Source organism: Micropterus salmoides, unplaced genomic scaffold (genome assembly GCF_014851395.1).
Source record: "Micropterus salmoides isolate LMB-PRFRI ecotype aquatic unplaced genomic scaffold, ASM1485139v1 Ms_hic_scaffold_21, whole genome shotgun sequence".
Lineage (NCBI taxonomy): Eukaryota > Metazoa > Chordata > Actinopteri > Centrarchiformes > Centrarchidae > Micropterus > Micropterus salmoides.
Window position 1 is genome coordinate 24,643,208 of NW_024041262.1, and position 27,053 is coordinate 24,670,260.

The 27,053-nt window shown below is 42.1% G+C and overlaps 2 protein-coding genes across 6 annotated transcripts in view; both read left to right on the forward strand.

The window, feature by feature from the left end:
• The first annotated feature begins 610 nt into the window (after positions 1-610).
• LOC119916458 (zinc finger protein 287-like) overlaps positions 611-27,053 on the forward strand; it is a 32,778-nt gene continuing 6,335 nt past the window's right edge. Inside the window, exons 1-8 of one of the 5 annotated variants that reach the window (XM_038736484.1) lie at positions 611-951; positions 2,012-2,071; positions 2,160-2,261; positions 2,357-2,462; positions 23,111-23,350; positions 23,466-23,745; positions 23,865-24,062; positions 25,647-25,738. In XM_038736484.1, the coding sequence (XP_038592412.1) occupies positions 758-951; positions 2,012-2,071; positions 2,160-2,261; positions 2,357-2,462; positions 23,111-23,350; positions 23,466-23,745; positions 23,865-24,062; positions 25,647-25,738 (1,272 nt within the window). In that variant the 5' untranslated portion in view covers positions 611-757. Of the gene's footprint in view, positions 952-2,011; positions 2,072-2,159; positions 2,262-2,356; positions 2,463-21,232; positions 21,552-22,327; positions 22,430-22,659; positions 22,720-22,807; positions 22,910-23,004; positions 23,351-23,465; positions 23,746-23,864; positions 24,063-25,646; positions 25,739-27,053 lie in introns of those variants that run through there. The other 4 variants (XM_038736482.1, XM_038736486.1, XM_038736483.1 and 1 more) reach the window with 4 other exon arrangements.
• Positions 2,919-15,376, forward strand: LOC119916465 (zinc finger protein 436-like). Its single transcript, XM_038736496.1, has 6 exons — positions 2,919-3,056; positions 6,524-6,616; positions 8,231-8,424; positions 8,511-8,675; positions 8,801-8,949; positions 12,176-15,376. The coding sequence occupies exons 2-6, from the start codon at positions 6,581-6,583 to the stop codon at positions 13,663-13,665; spliced, it is 2,034 nt and encodes a 677-aa protein (XP_038592424.1). The 5' UTR covers positions 2,919-3,056; positions 6,524-6,580; the 3' UTR covers positions 13,666-15,376.

A 27,053-nucleotide genomic window follows, 5' to 3' on the forward strand; every position in this document is an offset into this window, starting at 1 on the left:
TGTTTACGTTATGTGACTTTCTCTCTCCCACTGCTTTGTGGACAACAGCCACCGCTTCCTGTTATGCACTGGAATATATCCAGTGAAAAGACATCAGAGACATTTAGAATCAATGTTAAAAATTCTGTGAACTGCAAGATGAAAACAATCTGTCATTTGTTTTATCACTGTATAGCAGAATATTTGGTTGGATGTTCACCATTATGAAAGAAGAAGGAAAACTTCAATTTCAGGATAAAGACATTCTTATATGTTTTGAAAGTAATGAAAAGGAAAAGAAATATTTTTTGTACAGTCAGTTTTATTACTGGGAGAATTCCACATGCACAAAAAGGCTGACTCCAAATCATATTTTGGAAATTATTACCAATAATTGAGTCAATATAGCATCAAAGACATTAAGAATATTAAGGCAATAGCTACTAATTATGTGCTTGATAGATTTTTTATGAACTGATAATACAGTATTTTGAATTTGTTTCAATCTCTTGAATTTCTTGTAGTCTGTTCTTTAACATTTCGGTCGATGCGTTGCGCCTCTTTTGCGCTCCACACGGACTGTTTACCTGCATGCAACCAAAGCCCGCTGCAACGTGATTGGTCAATACTCCCCGGACTACAGGCGGAAACCGGAACCTTCCTCTCCTGCAGACCCTGCATCCATGTGCAGATGGTAGAAAACAGACGGAGGAGAAGAAAGAAGATGAGATGAGTTTGAAGTGTTTGCTGGCTAACCGAGAAGCCAACATTTTGACAAATGGAGGATCGTACGTGTTATTTAGCAGAAGAAAAAGCGACGGAGCGAAAAGAGGAAGAAGTGAAACTAAATGTGGACAGACGACGGCAGAAAACAATGATCAACATCGGTGCGGCCTTCCCCAAATGGAAATCTCTGATGAGGGACAAATGTTTTCAGAGTGACGCCGAAGTTGCCTGTTTTCTGCTGCACAGGTAATTTAGCCCGATCTAAACGCAACGTGTTGTTTGGTAGCTTCAGCTGGAACATGGCCACAGGGAGACTTACCAACTCAGTAATTACTACCAGGACTGTAGTTTTACTTTCATGCGACAAATCCTACAATTTATCTTCGTTATTTGGACCCAACAGACCCGAAACTTACTGCCAATCAAAGTGTAACGTTAACCAGAAACCTTGGAGCTCATGTCAGCCAGCTGCTAACACAGCCACACTTCATATTTTACAGTCCTGCTGGGAAAGATTTATTTATTAATGCTGATTATTCAGTCAAAACGCTGTGCAGTGCCTATCAAAGGTCAAACATGTTGTTTACTTGCTCTGTTTGTTTACAAAAAGGAGCGATGTTGTTGTTTGTCATTGCTTTTTCTGCACATAGGTGGAATCTGATGATGCACAGGGTCAGAGCCATTGGCAAAGGTTGCATTGTGTGCACACAGCCTCCATTAATGGATATAAGTAGTGCTTTGTGTTCAGTTTATATTCAAAGAGATAAAGAAACTGTTTGGTACATCCATGTGATTTACTCTGGTAAAGCAGACACTTTTATATATTTCCCAGTTTGTTCACTATCCATGCCTGAGATCATGCTTGTAGTTGACCTGATAGTTGCTATTCCTGATTTATTTTGGTGAGTTTGTCCAGGCGAGCCGACCCTCCCAGCACCTTAGGACGTAACAGAATGTATTACAGGGGTGTGCAGCTGTGTCATGTAGCACTTATTCTCTTGATGTTGCTGCTGTTTCTCCAGCTATGAGAGAGGATCTGCAGCAACGACTCCCATGAAGGAAAAACCTGTTCAAATGCAAGTCATTAATATAATATATACAGTATAGCTGCTGTATCTCCATATGTGGGATGTATCATGCTCTGGTTCTTCTTTTCAGAGATGAGCGTCTGAATGTCATTGCAGAATCCACAGAAATGGACCTTGAACAAAGGAAACAGTTCAACTGTCATAACTTCTTTGTACTACATGTCTTGTGTTTTGTTTATATTCATAATTTATATATTTTAATGTTTTTATTTTTACAGTTTACAGGACATGAGCATGGATGAAAAGCACAATGTTTTCAATAACCCCTTGAACTGTTTGTAAGTTGTGCTTCATAATGACATTTATTACTATTTAGTGTTCTCTCTGTAGGATTTATTGTTTTCTGAATATGTCCTCCTTTTACAGAATTGATTGGACAGATGAAGGCCCCCCTTCCTTTCATGAAAAAGATGATGGAGATAAAGATGACAGCTCTGATGAAGAGGATCTTTCACCCATTTGTATACGGTGTGTTATCAGTCAGTATTTACTCTGCTGTTGTTCTGTGATGCCAGCTTTTATTCAAATCTTTACACATATGCCTTCATGTTGGGCCTCAACAGAATGGGTGGAGCATTAAAGAAAGCACCATCGATCGATCGACTTCCAGTTATTGGAACGGGCGAGGCAGCGCATGACCAGCCTGCACGTGAAGACCCTCCTGATGAGGCTTCTCCCTGCTTGTGGAGGTGGAATTCCCAGCCTGTAATGAAGTGTGGGACGCAAGCTGGAGATTTTCTCTTGTCCACCAACATTTTGTTGTCTGGCAACGACTATGCGAAGGTCGCCCTCTTGTTCAAGTTCATGAACATGGGGATGGTGAAGAAGAACACCTTCATGTCCATTCAGGACGCTTACTGTGTGGACACAGTGAAGGCCTTCTGGGAAGAGAGGAGGACTGAGGCCCTCAGTGGCCTTCAGGGGAAAGATGTTGTGGTCCTAGGTGCGTAGCTGAAACTTTACCATGTTATATAAATATTGAAGACATTAGGCAATTTATGGGTTTTATTTTATATACTTTTTTTTCAGCAGATGGCAGAAATGACTCTCCAGGCCATCGTGCACATTACTGCAGCTACGCCAACATGGAGAATGACACTAAGGAGATCATTCATGTTGCCACCATCAACAAGCAGCAGACATCCTGCAACTCTGTCGTCATGGAGAAGGAGGGTTTTATCGAGACTGTAGACAAGCTTACATCAGATATAAAGCTAGTGGTGATCTGCACAGATGCTAATGCCCAGATTGCACCCATTATGAGTAAGTAAATGTCATTGTCATTATCAACTTGTTTGATTATCAAGACAAGTGCGCTAAATACTAACATTTTGAAATGTGTATTTCTCAACTCAAACAGACAAAGTTACACAAGCATAACAAGTATACAAAATATAGTGCACGTTACAGCAATACTGTATGATAAAGCAAGCAACATCCCACCTGCATTGCTTCTGTGCTTCCACACTTACTTCACTTTACACAGCTGTCACTCACAGAAATATAAACCGTTTCAATGATGCAAAACATTTTCAATATAAACAAATTAAGCTACAAATAAAGATTAAAGTGATATTTCACCTTCGACTTTAATACAATATTAACATTCTCAAGTACAACCCATAACAGCTCAGTCACATTTAAGTGTTTTAATATAAGGTACTTAAAAATATACCTCATCCTTAAATTATTTTATGCGCTGGAGCACAAGTAAAATACTGTGTAAACTAAATGCCTTATATCTAGCATTGTGCCTGCAAGACTTCATTCAGGTATGAACCTGGATGCCCACCCAGCGGTGTCTAAACAATGGGTAATTTAAAAGTTTGACAGGAATATTCTAAACAGTATCAAAACGTCTTTATAACACTTGCTCACACCAAGCTAGGCTTTAAGACATCTATGTGGAAATTTTTTTTATCAACTACTAACCTGTAAAATACAGATAGAAGATTCAAAAAACAGCGTATTCATTTTGTTATCTCAGGGGAAGACAACCTGGGGCACATGACAAAAGTTCTGCCTGAGTGCTGCTTACGTTTGTCACTTGTATTCACAATATATACATGAAAAATAAAATAGTGTGATTGTCACTTAAGTATTTAGGTAATATTAAACTCAAAATGGTTGCACAATTTTGGGGTGTATCAAAATATAATGTTACTATGTTGTAGGGGTGGGAATCTCTGGGCACCTCATGATTAGATTTGATTACGATTCAATGCAAATTGATGCATAATATTTCTGGATTATCTCCAGATAATGACTAAGCATTTAATTTGCGCATTAAAATCCAAAAGATACATCTTATAATTAGCTTAAAAGGGCTAGTTTGCATGCATCCCTAATTTACTCCTTGGTCCTTAAATTCTACAAGACTTTTATTAATGAAGACACTGTGACCTACAATGCACGTTTACTACCAGACTGAAACTTATTGCAAGTATTTTTCTCCGCTAACTCTCACCATCATGTTCTGCCGCTTGCTCGCTCTCTCCTTCGCTCGGCCTCACGCACAGGATATGCAGGGAGCTCGACCAAGCATGGAGTGTCAACATGCTTGCACAATGTTCGAGTTAAAATCATGACTAGCCCATTGATATTAATAGTTGTGTTATATTTAAGTAGGGTGAGTATTCATTCTGCAGCGGTGGTGTGCCGAATACAGGGGGAACACTGGTTTCTGTTGTGTGCACGCCACAGGTCTGGGCGCTGTACTTCCGCGAGTTCTGCCTTTTGCGTTCTGTCAACATTACTTTATCAATTAACTTTTAAATAATAGATTTTTTGACATTTGTGAATCGAGTTGGAATATTCCATGCCCGCATCGCGATGCATCTAAGAATCGATATTTTCGCCATCCCTACTATATTGTAGGGCAGCTAAACTGAGGATTATTGTTTTATTTTTTTTATTGTATTGACTCTGCTCTGCTTGCCTGCCATTCACCAGTCTTGTACAGAGTTTCGCATGTATGCTCGCTGACAATTGAATGCACGTCGCGGTTCCTCGCGGGTCTATTCCAAGTAGCCTACTGTTTTAAAACGACATAATATTCTTTTTGTGGTTCATCAATGGTGATAAATGAATGAATTTTCTGCAAAGTTGAAGCACAACTCTGCACAACATCGGCGCAGCTGGTCCTCCTCTACCACACACACACACTATGCCGACACATGCGCACTGACCCCTTTCCATTACATACATGTTGCCGACCAGCTTGGCAACATGGACTGGAGAGTTTCAGAGTGGTGAGTTATTAATCTGTAACAAAAGTATCGTTCATCCATAAAGTTTTAACTGAGCTCTGTCTCTACATCACAGTAACAACTTCATGTCCACTGACTGTCTGGGAGATGAGAACTCCCTTTGGGCTGGACTTCTGGCTTTTTCACTTTGCAAACCTATTCCATGCACAAGAAATAGTATATAACTCAATAAAGGAGAGGGGAAAAAGCCAAAAGGCGTAATACCACCTCTTTAAAAATATTTATTACATTTTTATTTACAGCATTATATCTTGATATTTATATCTTAATATGCTGTATATTAACTTATTGGGAGAAAACTGGTAGTTCTATTTAAAATTAGATGTTGAGCATTCCCATATAGCCAAAATGACATGATCCTTGTTTTGAATCTTCGACTACTTGGGGTCACTATATTAATTATAACTTCATATTGTAGTATACAACATAATACATGTCACGCAGAAATGGAGAGAGGAGTGAGGCAAACGACTCAACTGTAAACACATCTGGCCCAGCTGATTTACCACTTTGTAAAACCATGATTGCCCTCTTTATCTCAGTAGACTGATCATACTCGAGCTCACAGTACCCTGGGAAGAGTGCATGGAAAAAGCCCACGAGAAAAAATGTTCAAAGTACCAGGATCTACAGGAGAAGTGCCAGGACAGAGGATGGAAGACCCTCTATGAACCCATAGAGGAGGGCTGTAGAGGCCTCGCAGGGCGCTCACTCTGCAAAGTCCTAAACTAACTGGGCATCACAGGGGTTGCAAAGAAGAGAGCCATAGAATCCGCAAGCAAAGCCCCTGAGAAAGCTACAAGGTGGCTTTGGATAGAGAGTGCTGATCCGTGGACGGTTGCTGCTGGGACGTAAGTTGGGGCCTGATCAATCCCGGCTGGGCTGCCAGGATGAGGGTGTCTGATGTTGAAAGACCCGAAACACCCGAGGACTCCTGGTTACATCACTGCTGATGCGTCCCACTGCATCCAGAAGATATATCATGCACAGATCTTGGTAGCCCGATTTGGTCCCTGAAAATTGTAATATACAAAGCGAATGTTGTTCATAGATGACCTGGTCTTATCTGTCATACATGTAACGCTGAGTAAATTTGTATTTGTGTATTCCAAAGTGGCAAGGTAGAGAAAAAAAGAAAGATAAACCAGAAAAAGCAAAAAAAAAAAAAAACAACAACAAGGAAATACAAAATGAAAGGGAGTGATACTGCCCCCCCCCCCCTTTGCCAAGCCTAACGTACACTGCAGCTAATGTGACCCTGCACAAAAGTGCCATATTACAAACAATCAACAGTCGCAAGGCAATTTTAGGAACAGCATACTCAGCTGTTTGAAACTACTATGAAGACAGTAGATCAGACTAGCTTCTTTTCAAAACTGCCAATGTTGCTAACTACAACTAATTACAAACAGGAGATGATTAAAATATTGTAGTAATATTAAATACCTCCCCACTTCACAGACCCAGGCGAAGGCAGATCCAAGGTCCTTGGAATTTATCACAGTCTGGACATGTGGCATGGTGCCAAGAACCTGGTCAAAAAAAATAGCTGCTGTAAGTTGAATAAGTTGCTCATGTTATTGTCTACAGTATGTTTTCACCATAAAGTGACTATATCTTACATCAGGGGTATTTATCTGTGTGCCATTGCTGGCTGGAGAGTACGCAAGTTTTCATTAAAATCAAACATAACAAAAGTTGATTTCAATGCTTAGCTTCTCCTCTATGGCGGAAGTCATCCAATGAAGTTTAAAATCAAGGTCAACTGGACTTGGCAGAACATACTAGAAGACGTTTCAATCCTCATCCAAGAGACTTCTTCTGTTCTGACTGACTGGTACAGAAACTCAGCTAGTTAGCCTTTGTGGAGTGGTTTGCCAAGCTGATTGATACAGCTAGTTTGTTAGTGCTTCTGGCTTTTGTAACCACAGTCGTTATGGCCCTAGGAGCCACCTGGGGCAAAGTCTGAACCATTAGTGGCAACTTCACCTGAGGCAAAAAGTGAATGTTTTAGTTGATGAAAGGTGAAAGTTCTGGATGAAAGGACTGCATTGAAAGGGGGGGACAAGCGGTGTTGCAGACCCCTCTCCTGTTAAGCGATTGCTTCTTAACCTGGGTGTAAATGGGTTCTTTGACACTTTTCAAACCATCCATCCTCTCTTCTGTTGAAGGAAATGTTCGGGGTTAGGCAAGATTAAAAACCCAAAACTTGTCACTACCATTATAAAAATCTTTGCTAAAATAGACAGCATTTTGGGGTCCAAAAACTTACTGGAGTCCGTCATAAATCGGTGCAAAAGAGTCTTTATTCTTTAAAAAAATCTGAGTTACATCTTAGCATGCATCAGGATGAACTAACTGCGCAGTTCGTGAACGTTGTCTTTGTTTCTCTACACTGACATCATTAGCACAACATGCTCATTATCTCCCTGTCTTGGCGGTGATGTTTACTTTGTTGAGTATCTTCCAAATTTTTTTGGTAGAGATAATTACTCATACTCCTCTACTCCCCTGCCTAAGTCTGTCAGTATGCTAAGTATGCTCACAGACAATCACATCCCCCCGTTTCTAGCACCTGGATTGTTATCGCTTGAGGCATGCAGCAACCACAGCATGACTTGGCTTCAGGTGGCTCTAACGTCATTACAACAGCCAGGAGCGCTAACAAACCAGCGGTATCGATTATCTTGGCAAACGACTCCACAGAGTTTCCCTACCAGTCAGTTAGAACTGAAGAAGTCTATTGGATGAGGGACGAAACGTCTAAGTTTACCTTGATTTTAACATTCCTTGGATAACTATGACCTGGATGACTGAGAAACCTCCCTAACCTAACCCTGTGTTAATCATTGAAATCATCTGGTGTAGTCTTTGGTTGGGATGACAATCTGCTTACTCTCAGCCCTCCCTGGAATATGGTTGAATATCCATGTTTTGTTTTGCTGCTGAAGGCAGCAAAGATTAAAGGATATGTCAAACTTTTCATCTGGCTGAAAGACATTGTAAATAATTTTTGTAAGAAAGCAGATACAACCAAGCAGTTTTTTGTAAGTGCATCATATATATATATATATATATATATATATATGATGCGCTTAGAGAGTATCTTAGTAAGTTCATTTATTTTCATATGAAGGATCTTTTATAGTGCTGTTCTGTTTTTCGCAGGCACCTTGGGTTGGTATCATGTACAATGTCTGTGACATTCACACCCGGATTACGGGAAGGCGTCAACATCGGCACCTGGAAGAAACACATGGAAAGGCGTGGATCCAGAGAGCTTCCATGTGCCACAAAGCTTTAGTGGACATTGTTCTTAATAAGTGTTGGCTGAAGGGTGCGCACAAATACCTGTGCTTCAGGTAAAGTGTGGCTACATGTTTCACACAGATGTAAATAATGACCATTTGTGCTTATTCTTTCAATTATATATATATTGTTCAATCAGATCAACTGCGGACCTAGAGGCATTCCAGAATCATATATTGATGTATGCCAGCAAGCGCTTCAGTTTCAGTTCCCCAGTTTATGAGGCAAGAGTTCTGCTTGATGCACTGGATCATAACTTCCACATGAACCAACCACCTATGAAAACCGCAGAAGGCAAAGAGATGTACGTATTACACTTAGAATATTCCCATTTCAAAGTTTTGTATGAAAGTAATTATTAACATTTGCAGTCATCTGTTGTTATAATGACTAAATGATATTGAATGGTTTGAATTTATGTAATTACAGTTTCAGAAGGCTGTACAAGAAAAACTGCAGAAGACACAGGTTATACGCCGTAAAATCTGGAAAAATCTACGGATACATCTCTGAGTTGCAAGCAAGGATTGGAAAGAGGAGAATCAAAAGTGGAGTAGGGATGCCTAAAAAGAAGACAGGTGAGACTTTTTTTCTCCTCCAGGCCCAAAGTTGATGGTGACTTGATGTCATCCTGTTGTCATCATCTGACCTCAATGCAGTTGGTCATTTAATTTGGAAGACTTGTTGAGAAAAAAGGTGCAAAGTTTGAAGACTACCTCACTACTTGTCATTGATGGTGTGCGCCATCACTATGGTTACACATGTTTTTGACCTTTATCCCTATATTTGCTAAGGGAACTCCATCTTCCACATTATAGATTAGTTCCCCTTCGAGGGAACACTATGGGAACGCCTCTGGGCGTGGCAGGGCTGAAATCATGAATGAAACTACTCCAATCCTATTGGCGTTGCTAGAACATTAGCGTGTAACGGCGTAACTGGAGGCGTATATAAGCACGCCAGCACACTGGACACATTAGCTTTTTTCTATTCAGCAGGCACTCTGGCATGTTCGAGACTACTCAGAAAAAAAGCAACCACGAGAGGAAGTTTGCTTACCTGGAAGGAGAAGCAGAGGAGATGGCTGGCGAGCAGTTCAGGCAGTGTGTTTTTTCATGCCTGCGCTACATCACGGCTGGGGACACTCATGCCCTGTGTGCCCAGGCAGCTCTCGAGGGGCTGCTTGTGGCCATTGCGAGGCCCTACCCCTGAGGGTGCTGAGGTCCCGTGCGGCTCTCTTTTCCGAAGACGGCCGGATGCGCTTTCCCCATGGCCCGGCGGTCGCTGAGGCGGTGCGGCGGCTTTGGTCATGGGGCTCCAAGCGCAACATCTCCGAGGGCATCGGGACTGCCGAGGCTTTTCCCGTTCCTCGTCTGCTGGCTCCGACTTCCCTCTTCTTTGTTCCCGCTCGAGGTGTGAGCCCGGAGAGGATGCGGCTGTCCAGTTCTGAGGAGCTGGATGTGCTCAGCATTATGGAAGAGGAAGACTTCCGGGAGCCGGATCAACGTCATCAGTCAGCGATGCCGAGCTTTTGGAGGTGGTGACACGGGCAGTGGGCAAGCTCCAGCTCGATTGGCCGCAGGCTGTGCCGACACACAGGCTGCCAGTAAGCTGGATGAGCGCTTCCTGTGCCGGTCTCTGCCTTTTTTCCCGGATTTGCATGACGAGTTGTGCAAATCCTGGGGCAAGCCCTTCTCAGCACGTCTGACTACTCCCCTGCTCCGGATTTACGACGTCGCAGGGGTTAAGGGCTTCGGCTATGGTATGATGCCCCGGGTTGAGGATGCTTTGGCCAGCTATATCTCAGCCGGCGCTGCCTACCTAGCCATGTCGCGTGAGATCTGCTCTGGTGGGCAAGGCGTACATGGCAGCGGGCCGGGCTGGTGCGAGCCTGCACACGATGGCGGTTTTGCAGGACGACCTGCTGAAGGACATGGACTCGTGAGGGGGCTCCTCTGAGGAGGACATTGCTGAGCTCCACAGAGCTACGGATTTGTCACTCCGAGTCACAAAGGAGAAGGCCCGCGCCATTGGCCGCTCCATGTTGGCGCTTGTGGCCACGGAGCGGCACCTGTGGCTCAACCTGTTGAGCATCCAGGAGGGGGAGAAGACCTTCCTGCTCGACGCACTGGTCACGACCTCTGGCTTGTTTGGCGAGGCAGTGGACGCCGTCGTCAGCAGGTTTCAGCATGCCAGGACACAAGGGGAGGCATTACAGCAGTATCTCCCGCGTCGGTCTGGGTCCAGGATGGCAACGGCTGCAGAGAGACGTCCCAGCCGTCGTCCAGCTCGTACCGCCAGAGCCAGAGGCAGTGTGTTGCTTCTTGTAGTCCCCCTCAGCACACCCGGGACTCGAGGCGGCGCTCTCGCCCACAGCCCCCCGAGACAATGGATCTGAGGACCGTTCTTCAGTCTTGCCGGGGTCGGGGGAAGAGGTCCTGAGCCGTGTCAGCGCTCGGGACGCGCTAGCCTCCAGCGAGCATGCGCCGTTCTGCCTGCCCGGAGGGGCCTCAGTCGGGAGGCGCTCTGGCTCACACACCACGGGTTATCGGCGGGTTTTCCCTGGCGGACCTCCACTTCAGGGTGCCACTGGGGACGTATGCAGAACACCAGCCACCAGCCCTGAGGGGTTGGATGCCATGGTGCAGACGTGGCCGAGGCGGCGTCTGTATGCTTTTCCCCCAGTCGGGTTCGTCAGGACGGTGTCGGCCTACTACTAGTAGCCCCATTTTGGCCGGCCTGAGTGTGGTTCTCGGACATAATATCGCTCCTGGAGGGCCCGCCATGCTGTCTCAGGCGGAGGACCAGGTCTTTCACCCTTACCCCGCCCTGTGGAGACTGTGGGTATGGCCCATGAGGGGGCCCAGTTTCTTGAGGCGGGCCTGACGGTGGGAACAGTTGAGACGCTGCTCAGCTCCAGAGCCCCGTCCACGAGAAGGACGTACGGCCTGAAGTGGAATGTGTTTGCCACCTGGTGTAGAGAACGGGCGGTGGACCCAGTTACCTGCCCGGTGATTCTCCTCAATGCCTGGAGTTTGCCCCGGGGAGGGTCAGAGCCATCCTGCACCCCTGTCCGGGCTATGTCCCTAAGGTTCCGTCCAGGTTGTCAGGGTCTACGGTGCTGCAGGCGTTTCATCCCCCACCTCATTTGACGGCGGAGGATGGGAGACTTCATCTGCTCTGCTGAGTATTTACACTCTGAGGTCCTCCCGGTGGAGGAAAGCAGACCAGTTGCTGGTGTGTTTCGGGTCCCCCAAGGCTGGGCTCCCCGCTTCTAAACACACGATCAGCAACTGGATCGTTCAGACTATTTCCCTGGCCAATCAGGTGCGCAGGTTACCTTCACCTATGACAGTAAGGGCGCACTCTACTCGAGGCATGGCGGCCTCTAGGGCCCTCCGCGCAGTTATTCTTGTTCCCATTGTGTCGTCGCTGACGCAGTTTGAGTACCCTCGAAGGGGAACGTCTTGGGTTACGTATGTAACCCTTGTTCCCCCGAGAAGGGGAATGAGACACTCCGTCGGTCCGCCACACCTCTCCCCGCCTGGAGTGCCTTGCTTCATAGCAAAGAACTAATGTGTCCGGTGTGCCGGCGTGCTTAAATATGCCTCCAGTTACGCCGTCACACATTACCGTTCTAGCAACGCCAATAGGATTGGAGTAGTTTCATTCATGATTTCAGCCCTGCCACACCCAGAGGCGTTCCCATAGTGTCGTCACCGACGCAGTGTCTCGTTCCCCTTCTCGGGGAACAAGGGTTACAAACCTAACCTGAGACGTTCTTGCTGTTGGTGTGGGTTTCAGTGTTCCCTGCAGATGTCCACCAGCCGTTGGTGATTAAAGAAGAGGTTCCCACTGAGTGGAGCCCCAGTCTGGACCAGGAGGACCCAGAGCCCCTACACATAAAAGAAGAACAGGAGGAACTCTGGACCAGTCAGGAGGGAGAGCAGCTTAATGGGCTGGAGGAGGCTGATATCACCAGGTTCCCATTCACTGCTATTACTGTGAAGAGTGAAGATGAGGAAGAGAAACCTCAGTCTCCACAGCTTCATCGAAGCCAAACTGAGGACAACAGAGAGGCAGAGCCTTCAGCCAGCAGCTCAGCTACGCAGATAAAAACAGAAACTGATGGAGGATCAGAACCTGCTGGGAACCTTGATCCAGATAGTCATTTACAACCAGATACTGCTGAAAAAGCTTCAGACACTGAAGTCAGTGAAAATGACTGGCAAGAACCTTTGTCAGATTCTGAAGCTGAAACTGAAGACAGTGACAATGGTTGGAAGGAGACCAGAGCACCTGAGTCAGGTGTAAATGCTCTGAAATATAAGGAAGCTCCTGTAAGTGATGCAGGATGTAATGCTGGGAAAGAATCTTTTAGCTGCTTTGAATGTGATAAACAATATCAACACAAGGGGTCTCTTCAGAGACACATGATGTGTGATTTAGGAAAAGGGTCCTCTAGTTGTGTGTTTAATCAGAAATGTTTCAGAGTGAAGCAAAATGTAGATTCACAGATGAGAATCCACACAGGAGAAAAACTATTTGGCTGTGATGTTTGTGGTAAAAGATTTACACTCCAGGGCAATCTTAGGAGACACATGATAGTGCACACAGGAGAGAAACCGTTTGGCTGTGATGTTTGTGGTAAAAGATTTAACCAGCAGCCACATCTTAAGAAACACACGCGAATCCACACAGGAGAGAGTTCATTTGGCCGTGATGTCTGTGGGAAGAAATGTACAGAGCAGGGAAATATTAAGACACACATGAGAGTCCACACAGGAGAGAAACCATTTAGCTGTGATCTTTGTGGGACAAGATTTGCACAACATGGAACTCTTAAGAGACACATGGGAGTCCACACAGGAGAGAAACCATTTGGCTGTGATGTTTGTGGAATGAAATGTACAGAACAGGGAAATCTTAAGAGGCACATGATAGTTCACACAGGAGAGAAACCATTTAGCTGTGATCTTTGTGGGAGGAGATTTACACAACATGGAACTCTTAAGAGACATATGAGACTGCACACAGGAGAGAAACCATTTGGCTGTGATGTTTGTGGTAAAACATTTAACCAGCAGCCACATCTTAGCAGACACATGAGAGTCCACACAGGAGAGAAACCATTTGGCTGTGATGTTTGTGGGAAGAAATTTACAGAAAAGGGAAGTCTTAAGTCACACATGAGAGTCCACACAGGAGAGAAACCGTTTGGCTGTGATGTTTGTGGGAAGAGATTAACAGAACAGGGAAGTCTGAAGAGACACATGAGACTCCACACAAGATAGAAGATGTTCACTAAGTACATTTGTGAGAACCAAAGCAGTCTTTATAGTCTTTTAATGTTTTGCTGAATTTTCTTTCTCTTCTCTATATTTTTAAATGTCTAACAAATATTAGGTAAAATGCTGCTTACTGCCTACTGAAACCACCTATGTAGACAAATTATTATTATTAATTAATAATTAATAATTAATTATTATTTCTAAATGCTCCCTTTAAATGAAGTTGTTTGTAATGTAGAGGGTATGGAACAAGTGTGGGAAATGTACGTTGCTTATTATGGGGAAAGTGGAGATGGTATTTAATTGCCAAATCCTATAAATTACTAATTTAACATTAGTAATTGATGGTATTTTTTGTCTACAGGCAAGCCTACAGTTTAACAAATATGACCAATGAAGTCTGACCCATGACAATCACCATAGCATTAGCCATTTTTAGCATGGATAACAACTCTAGGCATATTTGCCATGGAGGGGTCTTAACGGGGTGGGCTTACCTGCACCAGGGTTCCCCTTTTCACATTGATAATAAGCTGGAAAATCAATGATGAAATATAAAGAATGAAATATACCCAATTTTGTCATAGTTGAGGAGGAGCCAGAGAAGTCTGTTTAACTGCATTTTGATATAGTTTGTGTTTTTAAAAAATTTTATTGGTGTTTGTCATTTGATATTTGTTATTATTATTATTAGTCAACAAAAACTAATAACATTTCAGTCTAGCTTTTATCATTGAAATATTTTCCAAAATGTATGCATATATCCAAAAGTGAGCAGAGTAATCCAAAATCAACGGAAACAGGACACAGAGTACAGAAAGAACACTCAGCTGATGAGGACACAACAAAGAGATAACAGAACTGAGGGCTTAAATACTGACACAGAACAACACACAGCCAGGGTAAACAAGCACAGGTGAGACACAGATGTGACACATGATTTAATAAATAGAAAGCCAAAATCATAACAGGCTTAACCAAGAATAAAACAGGAAATAATAACACTAAAACTCAAACCATGACAGAACCATAACACTACTCATGCAAAGAGGGCATCAGTATTTGAACCTGAATCCCTAGCCCAGTTGTAGCACTCCTAGCAAAACAGGCCACCTAACAAATACACAGCTTCTGGCTAAGCCAGAGCTGAAGGAATTTAGCACAAAGCTAACAGAACATTTGTAACAACAGTACAACAAGGATAAATTAGCACAAGGTTATCACAAAGCGTTCTCACAGACATGTGGCACTGAAGCAAGTTATTCAGGAATGACCGCTGCCTAGAACGGCAGTCTGAGCACACTATTTAACCGGAAGGCGATCTTGACTGAAGTGTCCTGATTGGAGATGTCAGTAGCCATGTTTCCATCTAATTGTCATGCGAATTTTAAGCGTACTTTTGAAATGTCGCAAAAAAGTAACCGAGAAATATGTGCGTTTCCATCAGCTGGTTTGGAGTGAATAAACCAGGCTACGGCAAGCGTAGTTACGTCAGTAGTTGATGTTACACGTGGCTGTAATAAACAAGACGTATGGGTTCCAAACCAGAAACAAAACTAGTCGCATGAACCTGATGGCCGCTGATCTTAGAAAGATGGAGAGAGGTCCTCAGAAATGTGCTTCAAGCGGGAAAGTTGCTACCAGCCATGTCTCTGCACGCTATGGGAATATCCGGTGATATGCAGAGTTTTGCATGCCTGCCGAGAATTGCATGCACCTCCAAATAATGCTTTTAAATGCTATAATATCCTTTGTGGGGTTCATTAATGGTGATAAATGATTCAAAGTATAAGTATATATTTTATGAATGTTAAGAGTCATTAATATTTTATTACACTCAGTAGTAATAGCATTCATTGAGATTCAGCAAAACTATGCACTGATAACCCCGTTTGATCAGTGTGCAGAGCAAAGGATCTGAAAGGGGTATGTAAGAGGTGAATGCATAATTCGGCAGAACAGATGATGAAGGCTGCCTGCCCAGATTTGCATCCACCTCTTTTGTCAGCACAAATGAGCGTTACCAGCCACGAGGTGCATGAAATTCTCGGCAGGCATGCAGAACTCTGCACAACCAGGCAAGACGCCGACAGCAGAAACAGCAGATCAGTCGTGAGTTACAAGTTCGCTACGTCAGAACTTATTCGGAAAAAGTGTTTCCATCTCCCGTTTAGTGCATTTACTTTTCCTACTTCTTTTTCGACAAAGGAAAAAACCACCTCAAGTGAGCGTAAAAACTTTTTAGCGAAATAAAGGATATTTTTTCGAATTTTGCCGTTTCCATCAACCGTTTCTAATGCGATACTTGAAAATGCGCATTAAAAAACGTCTAGAAACACGGCTAGTGGCACGCTGCGCCAATCAGAATCACCATCGCAGGAAAACCAGGAACTAGGCAGGACTTGTTTTCAGGACAGCCAATCTGCGACGTGGAATCATGCAGCCTGCTTGGGATGTCATCCGGAAGCACGTACACTGTGGTTTTATAAAACATAAAACGTTGCTTAACGCCAATTTCTCTCGACGAGCGCATGCATCATTAGCAGTAGAGTTTCTTTCTATAAGTTTTACATTGCTGTGCTGCTTTGGCAGATGCTTCAATAAATAAGACGTAGAATTGTTCACCGTTGAAAACTTTTTGCTGATCACACAAAGTTTACAAAAGATGACAATTTTCTTTGCATCTTAGATGGTTACACAATGACAATACTGTCGAAACAACGCCTATCTTCCTCGTTCTCCATTCGTCCTTCAGCTTTTTGGCTAACAGCCAACTTGAAGAACATAAGGGCCGGCTTCTTGACTTGAACTGCTGCTGACCTGCCGCGCAGTTGCGCATTCATGTCAAGGTGCGTTGCGTTTGATGCGTTTTGGGAACACAGCATTATTTGAATTAGTAGCTGTAATATTATGGTACATTCCATTTGACATGGGAAGTTGGAATTTGCGAGTTCCAAGTCGGAATTTGGGAGAACGCCCCCTTACGTCGGATTTCTTACTGGGAAAGTCGGGAGAACCTCACCAACACCAACCTTAAAATACCAGAATCAACAGTAGTAGAAGCTGTAGTAATTTTACATTTTTAATCGCACTTTTGTCTTATTTGTGTCTCATTAAATCAGTCACACACACAGTCCTGTCCAAATTATATCTGTTGACATGTTGATACGGTGTTTGTATGTGCAAAATACCACGTAATGCGTTGTTATCAGCTGGTATTGCTAACAATGGCCAGAGGCATCAATCTTGGTTTTCCGACTTAAATTTGTTTTTCTACTAGAACTCCATCAACTCGAGTGTGACGTCATTCTCAGCTCCGACCTCCGACTTCCGTTGTAAATGAAACGCAGCATTATTACTATTTTGGAAATGGTAATCCTGTACACTACGACTTCCTAGGAAAAGAAATATTACAATAACTTCTTCAGTGAGCCCGAAGGATGTTAATGAACAGATTGCCAATCTTTCATATTATAAAGGTAACATTTTCACTCAGGGGTGTACTCACTTTTGTTGCCAGCAGTTTAGACATTAATGGCTATGTGATGTGTTATTTTAAGAGGACACCAAATTTACACTGTTATACAAGCTGTACACTCACTACATTGTAGCAAAGTGTCACTTCTTCAGTGTTGTCACATCAAAAGATATAATCAAATATTTATTAAAATGTGAAGGGTGAACTGACTTTTGTGAGATACTGTAAATCTTGATGCCATCTAAACCCTAATCCTCAACAGCATCTACAGGCTGAAAAGGAAATGGAGGCAGCTCGAGACAGATTTGAATCAAAATTACTCAGATGGGTGACAGGCAGTCAGTTAAGGGTAAATAGGTGAGCCCAAATTCTGTATCTCAGCCCAATGGTGTAATAGTTAATAGCAGTAAATAATAGTTTCAGGTTCCTGGGAATCAGCATCACAGAGAACCTGACATGGTCATCTCACATCTCCACGCTGATGAAGAAAGCTCAGAAACGATTTAGCAATATTTCTTGAGAAAGCTTAAGAAGGGAAAATTCCCACGCCAAGTTCTTGTCAGCTTTTACAGAGCAGCAATTGAAAGAATCCTGACTGGAAAAATCACAAACTGGCATGTGATATGCACGAGCAGCTTTTTCCCCCAAGCTATCAGACTCTTAAACTCTAATTCATCCTTGGCACTGCTCCATTGATTATAGTTTATTTCTGTTTACCATATTTTAAAAATTGATTCTGTATTAATGTATATTGTCTGCTACGTAGCAGAAGGGAGTTACAAAACAATTTCACTCTATAACCTGCTATATTGTGACAATAAACCTACCTACCAATGCAACACACCTATCTAAGACAGCCATGTTGTCTGCACCCCCTGATATTGCTCACCTAGCACAAGCTGTTCAGGAGAGTATTACAATAAACGGACTTCTTATGCCAGAACAAACAGTATTCAGTGGTGAGTGTCATTAATAGACCAAGAGGGCATTTCTGCTGCTGATAAACTGTATTATCTGAAGAAGTATGTTAGTGGTCCAGCCCCTAAATCAGGGGTATTCAAAAAAAAGTTCAAGGAGGTCCAGTTAGAGACAATTTCCCGAAGCAAAGGTCAGGAGCATCATAACGACTAGCTTGCGTCATTCAGTGCCATAACGTGTAGTTGTATCAAAGTATGTTTTTAGTCAACAACTGTCAAATCAAATAATATTTCATTTAAGTAAATTTAAATTTAAGTAAACTAAAATAAAGTGCTAAATTTCAGAAAAATTAAAGAAAAATTGAGCTTGAAGTGATTGAAATGTCTCAACCAATGTTAATAAATAATAAACACTCAACACATCTTAACAAATGAACGGCTTTAATGCCTCCTCTTTCATTTCCTCTTATAGGTTACACCACTATACTTTCTCTTGTACAGTGGGTCTATGCATGTTATGCCAAGACATACATCCACTCCGCATGTGCCTAAACCTCATAAAATTGTGTGTGTCACTGACTACCGGTTACAACTAAAACAAGTGATACTAGGTAAAAATGTGGAACCTTACGCCTAACCTTAAGAATATTTGGTAGGTCAATGCCATGCCTTAAACAGGTTTGAAGAGAAGCATTTGTCATCGTGTTGCTGTAAAAGAGATTCCCCCATCAATATCAGGACAATATGAAATGCCATTGCCCTTTAAAGAAAGGCCACATATGCCTGACAGACAACTTGTGGAGGCCCGACTTGGCCACTTCAAGAGGAGATTCTGTAAGGTTACATCAAGCACATGAATGACATAATTCAAAGAAGTGACGCAGAATAAGCTGAGGATGAAGGATTTTCCGGTGAGAAATGGTACATAGCGCATTTACCACCCAAAGAAGCCGGAAAAGTTGCATGTTGTTTTCAAATGCTCAGCCAAGCAGAAGAACCAGCCCTAATGGGCATCATCTGTTTGGACTAGACACAATAAACAATCTAATAGCTGTCCTTCAAGTTGCTTTAATGTGTGACGTAGAAAAAATGTTTCATCAGTAAAGTCCACTAGAATGACCTACCTAGAACTACCTCTGCTTCTCATGGTGGAGAAAGGGACTTGAGCACCCAGCTGCAAGAGTATTAATTGACCACTGATTCCGATTAACCACATGACCTCTTTGGTTCCATGTTCCCCATGTCTGACAACTCTGCGAGGCGGGGAGGAGAAACATGAAGTCAGATGTGTATTGTGTGGTCAGTTCGGGGTGGGCGCAGCTGCATCAGGGAGTTACCGAAGCCACGAGTCAGGTTTTGCAGCGCTGCCAAAATTTCTGGCAGCAGGATGTTCCATGTTGGTAGAGTGCTGGTTTACACTTTACAATAAGGGACATACATTATACAGTGTCTATGGATGATTTATTGATGATTTAATTAAGGAACAAATCAGGAACAACTAGATTATTGATGAATAACTAAATACTTAAGATGAATACTTATAATGAACGACTACCTACTTAATAATAACTTCAAAGAATTCTTCATGGAGGACTATATCAGTGGGGTAGTCTAGTTTTCTGTGGTGAGTATACTGTGATTTTTCCCTGCCAGCCTCATACTCCCCCGTCCCAGAGCGACGTCCCATAAGCACCACTACACTCATTAATACATACAGTATGCATGTACATGTAATAGAGAGCATTCTGAAGGACTGCTTAGTGTTACACTGATAAGACTTTTAACAGCCAATGATGGTTACAGGTGGGCACTTTGTGTTGAAAAGTGGTGGGGACAGAGACGGGGCTCAGATTAGAGTTGTGACAAAACACTTATGAGACATACGAGACGTGACAATCCAGAATATTGGGGTCACGAGAGCATATTTTAATGCTATTTAAAGAAATATTTATTGATGAAAATATACAATTGGGGGGTCTGGGGCTCCTGCACCAGAAGATTTTTAGCATTAAACACTTAATTTCCTGCATTCTGGAGACATTTTCTGCACCAATTTATGGAAATGTCTTTATTTATATAAAGGGGAACACAAAATTTAGATGGCAGTTGACAATTCAGAATATAAAAATATAATGGAATATAATGCAGTAATCAGTAAATAGTTTTATTTTAGCTTATGTAATTTTTGGGATAATGCAGATCTGTTTTTCTATATTTACATTGCGTTGTATGTTTTCTTATTGTGCCAAAAAAAAACTTTGTCATAGTACTCACATTTGTTATTTAACATTTCTTGTTACAAGCTATTTTTCAGAACATTTGGGAGAAAAAACAGAAAAAGTCGCGGGGACATGTCCCCAGTGTAAATGACACCTATGCAGATGGGGGGAATAGACTGACTTTTTAATGTTTAGTGTTAATCACCATCTAAGTCAGCTCCAGTTAGGAGCTGCATGAAGCCTTTGATGTTATATGAATCTGGTCCCTGGAGCAAGTTTTATCAGCTGGCAATTTTCAATGCTCATTTAAGAGTGTAAGTTGCAACTATAATTAACAATAATGGAAAGCTGAGGCTCAGTAATAACAATGAACAAGGGCTTATGTGCAGTTCTGTCACCAACACTCATTCATTACGTCTATGAAGATTCTCAGTCATCCAGGTCATAGTTATCCAACGAAGGTTAAAATCAAGGGCAACTGGACTTGGTTGAAGTTGAAATCTTCAACCAAGTCCAGTTGCCCTTGATTTTAACCTTCGTTGGACTCATTCATTACAGAATATTATTAACAGTAAGGACACAAAAAGTGGTCAATGTCATCTCAAGCATACTTCTTCCAAAACCATTGTCAAACTTTAGGTTATGTAGCTTCTGTATCAGCTGAAATGCATGAGCATCCAGGAACTAACTACATAATTAACCAAATATTAACTATAATAATCAATAAAGTGTCCTCATTAGATCCCTGGAAACTACTCAAATTTGAATTGAAATTTTTTTGTCTCGTTTCCTGTCAGATTATTTTATTATCTTATTTAACGGCTCAGGGTTCAGATTTACATTTCGGCCGATGCGTTCCGCCTCTTTTGCGCTCCACACGGACTGTTTACCTGCATGCAACCAAAGCCCGCTGCAACGTGATTGGTCAATACTACCCGGACTACAGGCGGAAACCGGAACCTTCCTCTCCTGCAGACCCTGCATCCATGTGCAGATGGTAGAAAACAGACGGAGGAGAAGAAAGAAGATGAGATGAGTTTGAAGTGTTTGCTGGCTAACCGAGAAGCCAACATTTTGACAAATGGAGGATCGTACGTGTTATTTAGCAGAAGAAAAAGCGACGGAGCGAAAAGAGGAAGAAGTGAAACTAAATGTGGACAGACGACGGCAGAAAACAATGATCAACATCGGTGCGGCCTTCCCCAAATGGAAATCTCTGATGAGGGACAAATGTTTTCAGAGTGACGCCGAAGTTGCCTGTTTTCTGCTGCACAGGTAATTTAGCCCGATCTAAACGCAACGTGTTGTTTGGTAGCTTCAGCTGGAACATGGCCACAGGGAGACTTACCAACTCAGTAATTACTACCAGGACTGTAGTTTTACTTTCATGCGACAAATCCTACAATTTATCTTCGTTATTTGGACCCAACAGACCCGAAAATTACTGCCAATCAAAGTGTAACGTTAACCAGAAACCTTGGAGCTCATGTCAGCCAGCTGCTAACACAGCCACACTTCATATTTTACAGTCCTGCTGGGAAAGATTTATTTATTAATGCTGATTATTCAGTCAAAACGCTGTGCAGTGCCTATCAAAGGTCAAACATGTTGTTTACTTGCTCTGTTTGTTTACAAAAAGGAGCGATGTTGTTGTTTGTCATTGCTTTTTCTGCACATGGGTGGAATCTGATGATGCACAGGGTCAGAGCCATTGGCAAAGGTTGCATTGTGTGCACACAGCCTCCATTAATGGATATAAGTAGTGCTTTGTGTTCAGATTATATTCAAAGAGATAAAGAAACTGTTCATCCAAGTGAGCAAAATTGAATTTATGTTACAGACACTTTTATATATTTCCCAGTTTGTTCACTATCCATGCCTGAGATCATGCTTGTAGTTGACCTGATAGTTGCTATTCCTGATTTATTTTGGTGAGTTTGTCCAGGCGAGCCGACCCTCCCAGCACCTTAGGACGTAACAGAATGTATTACAGGGGTGTGCAGCTGTGTCATGTAGCACTTATTCTCTTGATGTTGCTGCTGTTTCTCCAGCTATGAGAGAGGTTCTGCAGCATCGACTCCCATGAAGGAAACACCTGTTCAACTCACAGCTGCAGCAGTGTCTAGCATCGGTGCTTCTGGAAGGATGAACAGGCAAGTCATTAATATGATATATACAGTATAGCTGCTGTATCTCCATATGTGGGATGTATCATGCTCTGGTTCTTCTTTTCAGAGATGAGCGTCTGAATGTCATTGCAGAATCCACAGAAATGAACCTTGAACAAAGGAAACAGTTCAACTGTCATAACTTCTTTGCACTACATGTCTTTTGTTTTATATATATTCATAATTAATATATTTTAATGGTTTTATTTTTACAGCTTACAAGACATGAGCATGGAGGACAAGCACAATGTTTTCAATAACCCCTTGAACAGTGTGTAAGTAGTGCTCCATAATGACATTTATTACTATTTAGTGTTCTCTTTGTAGGAGTTATTGTTTTCTGAATATGTCCTCCTTTTACAGAATTGATTGGACAGATGAAGGCCCCCCTTCCTTTCATGAAAAAGATGATGGAGATAAAGATGACAGCTCTGATGAAGAGGATCTTCCACCCATTTGTATACGGTGTGTTATCGGTCAGTCTTTACTCTGCTATTGTTCTGTGATGCCAGCTTTTATTCAAATCTTTACACATATGCCTTCATGTTGTGCCTCAACAGAATGGGTGGAGCATTAAAGAAAGCACCATCGATTGATCGACTTCCAGTTATTGGAACGGGCGAGGCAGCGCATGACCAGCCTGCACGTGAAGACCCTCCTGATGAGGCTTCTCCCTGTGATCAGGACCCTGTTTTCCCATCCCCACAGCAGGTCCTTTGTGAAGATGACATCGTTGGTGCCAGAGCTTCAATAGTATACGAGGACTGCTTGAGACAGCTGGCTACATTTCTGATCCTGCCTGTGAAAAAATGTACAGGCCTTTTAAAGACTGGTGTGGTGTGTGACTGTGTTGCCCCCTTTGAGATCAACATCACTTCCAAGGGCACAGCAACGAGTGTCGAATGGGTAAGTCCTGACAGTCGCAGCGTATCATAACTGTAAATTCCCATTAAAAGACATTTGTAGTGAAAGCCAGTGCTGTACATGCCAAATGCAATCCTGCCTTTTCTTGGACTTTCAGATCTGTCCCAATGGACACAGCTTGTGGAGGTGGAATTCCCAGCCTGTAATGAAGTGTGGGACGCAAGCTGGAGATTTTCTCTTGTCCACCAACATTTTGTTGTCTGGCAACGACTATGCGAAGGTCGCCCTCTTGTTTAAGTTCATGAACATGGGGATGGTGAAGAACACCTTCGTGTCCATTCAGGACGCTTACTGTGTGGACACAGTGAAGGCCTTCTGGGAAGAGAGGAGGACTGAGGCCCTCAGTGGCCTTCAGGGGAAAGATGTTGTGGTCCTAGGTGTGTAGCTGAAACTTTACTTTTATACAAGTATTGAAGACATTAGGCAGTGTGACTGTATGTAAGCAGCTAACTGTTATTATTATTTATTTGGATTTTATTTTTATTACTTTTTTCAGAGGATGGCACATATGACTCACCAGAGAATGACACCAAGGAGATCATTCATGTTGCCACCATCAACAAGCAGCAGACATCCTGCAACTCTGTCTTCATGGAGAAGGAGGGTTTTATCGAGACTGTGGACAAGCTTACATCAGAGATAAAGCAAGAGGAAAACTGCATAGATAATAATGCACAGATCGCAGCCCTTATGAGTAAGTAGTAGGAATGTATGTCACAATACCAAAACTTTTGTAGTCGATATGATACCTGTGAAATTTCATGATATTCTATACCTAATTTAATACCACGTTAAAAACAAAATAATCATTCCCATACTCTTCAACATACACCCCTTTAATAAATTACCAGGTATAGTTTAAAAACCAAAATAAAACAGTGGACACAGACACACACCCCCATCTCTACTCAGAGTGCAAGCAGTAGTTTCTATTTACTGACATGGTGACAGACCATTACTCCTGACTTTTTTTTAAAAACGCTAACGGCATTACGACAGATGACACAGACTGAATGGTAAGGACGGTAGCCTTTTACTACGAGATATGTTTCTATTAAGTTAGCCTAAACATGCTAGCCTTTAGTGTTTAGTAGGGGTGTAGGTTTCTTCTGACTTTCTCCGTCAGCAGTATGGTTATAAAGTTGCCATTTTATAAAGTCGCCATGTTTAATAAACTCACCTGCTATTCCGTTTTCATAGCAGCAGGTGCGCCGCATGTGGATTGAAACCAACGTGGTCTTGAATGGCATCTGCATTGGTGCGTTCACTGTCTCTTTGTAATGTAAAATGTCCACCATATCGCATCTTGTAACGTAATACCAGATAACCTCTCTCTCTGTGTTTCTCTGCAAAATATTAAACTGGGTCGCCAAATATACTTTTGCAGCTGCTGATATACTTGGGTGGCCCGCCCAAGTAATTTACATGTGAGAAACACTGTTTTTAAACCTTGGGGCAAGATGTAGACCAATTTTTTGTAAATATTACACCTTATTAAACTTATTTTATTGTCTTCCAACTGACTGTGTCACGTGACTATTTTGGCCCAGTCATAATTGTGTGATCATGCCTGCAAGTTTAATTAACCCAAGATGGATGATATCAATATTAATAATAATAATGATAATAATAATAATAATGTGCGGTAGCTTGTTTTTTTATTTTACATTTGTAATTGCATTTTGTCCAGGGGCGGCTACACAATACATCAGCAGCACCCACACAATCCACACCACACTTTACGTTAACAAGATGATTGAACAATATTTATAACAAAAACTTCAGCAGATGTAAAACAGAACAAGGCGAATGTGTTGCTCTCAGGAGGAGGTGGTCCACTGCCGAGGCACTATCCACAATCCGGAGGAATAACTAGGATAAATGAATATATTAGTATAATATTAAATAAAATGCCTAATGTTAATTTAATAGTATACTTTTAGTGTAATATTAATGATATTATGTTACTATACTGATTATAATTTCATAATTTTCACAGTATACTACATAACAAGCAAGTATCTATTTTTAGGGGCACATGCGAGTGAAATGGTCACACTGTGGAGTCCTGTGTGGGCGTTGATAATGAGCAGACACACACAAGAGAGTCGCACACAAAGCACACTTTTTTTGGTTAATTAAATCACCCCCTTTGGTGGTTATGCAATCGCACAGGGTGACATCGTGATTGCAATTTTGATTAGATTAACTGTGCAGTCCTAGTTAAAGAGGATGATTAAAATATTGTAGTAATAATAAATGCTTCCCCACTTCACAGACCCAGACGAAGGCAGATACAAGGATCTTGGAATTCATCACTGTCTGGACATGTGGCATGGTGCCAAGAACCTGGTCAAAAGAATAGCTGCTGTAAGTTAAATAAGTGGCTCATGTTGTTGTCTACAGTATGTATTCATCATGAAGTAACTATATCTCACATTAGAGATATTTATCTATGTGCCATTCCTGAGAGTAGGTACGTTTTCATTCCAATCAACGACAACAAAAGTTGATTCACTGCTTGGTCCCTCCGCTCAGGCTGAAGGTTTGTTAATCATTGAAATCATCTGGTTTAATCTTTGTTTGGGATTAAAATACTTACTGCTTACTCTCAGCCCTCCATGGAAAAGGGTTTAATATCCATATATGTTTTCTTTCGCTCCTGGAGGCAGCAAAGATATAATGACAAGTCAAACTCCTCATCTAGTATAACGAAATCGTAAACCAGTTTTGGTGGTGTTGTAAGAAAGCTGACACAACCAAGCAGTTTTTTGGAAGCTATGTTGTCCTCAGTAAATGTTGTTGTAGGCAATGTGGTTTTCAGCTATACAGCTAGCTTAACATTAAATTCTCTGGCATTGTATTATCCAAGGAACAGGCAGGTTGTTGTGTTTGGCAGGATTTAATGACGGAAAATATGTAATTTGTAAAACTTCAAAAAGGACACTAAATACAAACAGGTAAGCACCTTGTATGGACTAAATAATGTCTCTAGTACATTATTAGGGAAAGAATACTAACACAACAGGTAGGCATGTCAGTGCAAAAATACACTAACATCCACCAGTATTTGCTAATAATCCAACATACTATACTCAAACACAAGAAATAATAACATCAACATATTAATACAACTGTATATTGTAGATGATTTACGGATGAAGCTGTTTGGTGGACTTTAAGGCACAGGATTGCAAGGATTGTTAAACTGTGAATCTCCTTCTAAGGGCCCATGTGGAAAAGGAAGTTCCTAAACACTACTTCCTGTCATCCTGACTATTTACCATTTGCTCCATTCCTCTTCAGAGCAGCATTTGCAATCATCAGTAGCTGGTGCTAAGAACATACAAAATAAGCCTATACACTATTTCCAATACACTCCCCGCCTGGCTATTAAGAAATATTACACTGTATACCTTTAAACCCACATTTTTAATCAAACTCTGTACATAAGATTAGCTGCTACCTTATTCAATTTTGACATGGGTGTATGACTGCAGTCTTACAGTGAAGCCCTCAAAAAGCTGTGGACAGTGTCACACGCCATTGCTATAATGTCACCTAACTCAGCTGCTCTGTTCTGGATCCCCTTGCTGAAGAGGCTGGTGAGGTAAATCAGTGCCTGTTGGGTATTCCTTGTCTTTCTGGGAGAAAAGCAGGACCCCTCAGAGATGGGTCTGGAGAA

Coding starts and splice junctions, on each gene's coding strand:
- LOC119916465 (XM_038736496.1), top strand. CDS start 6,581: ATGGTGCCAAGAACCTGGTCAAAAAAAATAGCTGCT. Junction 8,425..8,510: donor CACAAATACCTGTGCTTCAG/GTAAAGTGTGGC, acceptor TTGTTCAATCAG/ATCAACTGCGGACCTAGAGG. Junction 8,676..8,800: donor ACCGCAGAAGGCAAAGAGAT/GTACGTATTACA, acceptor ATGTAATTACAG/TTTCAGAAGGCTGTACAAGA.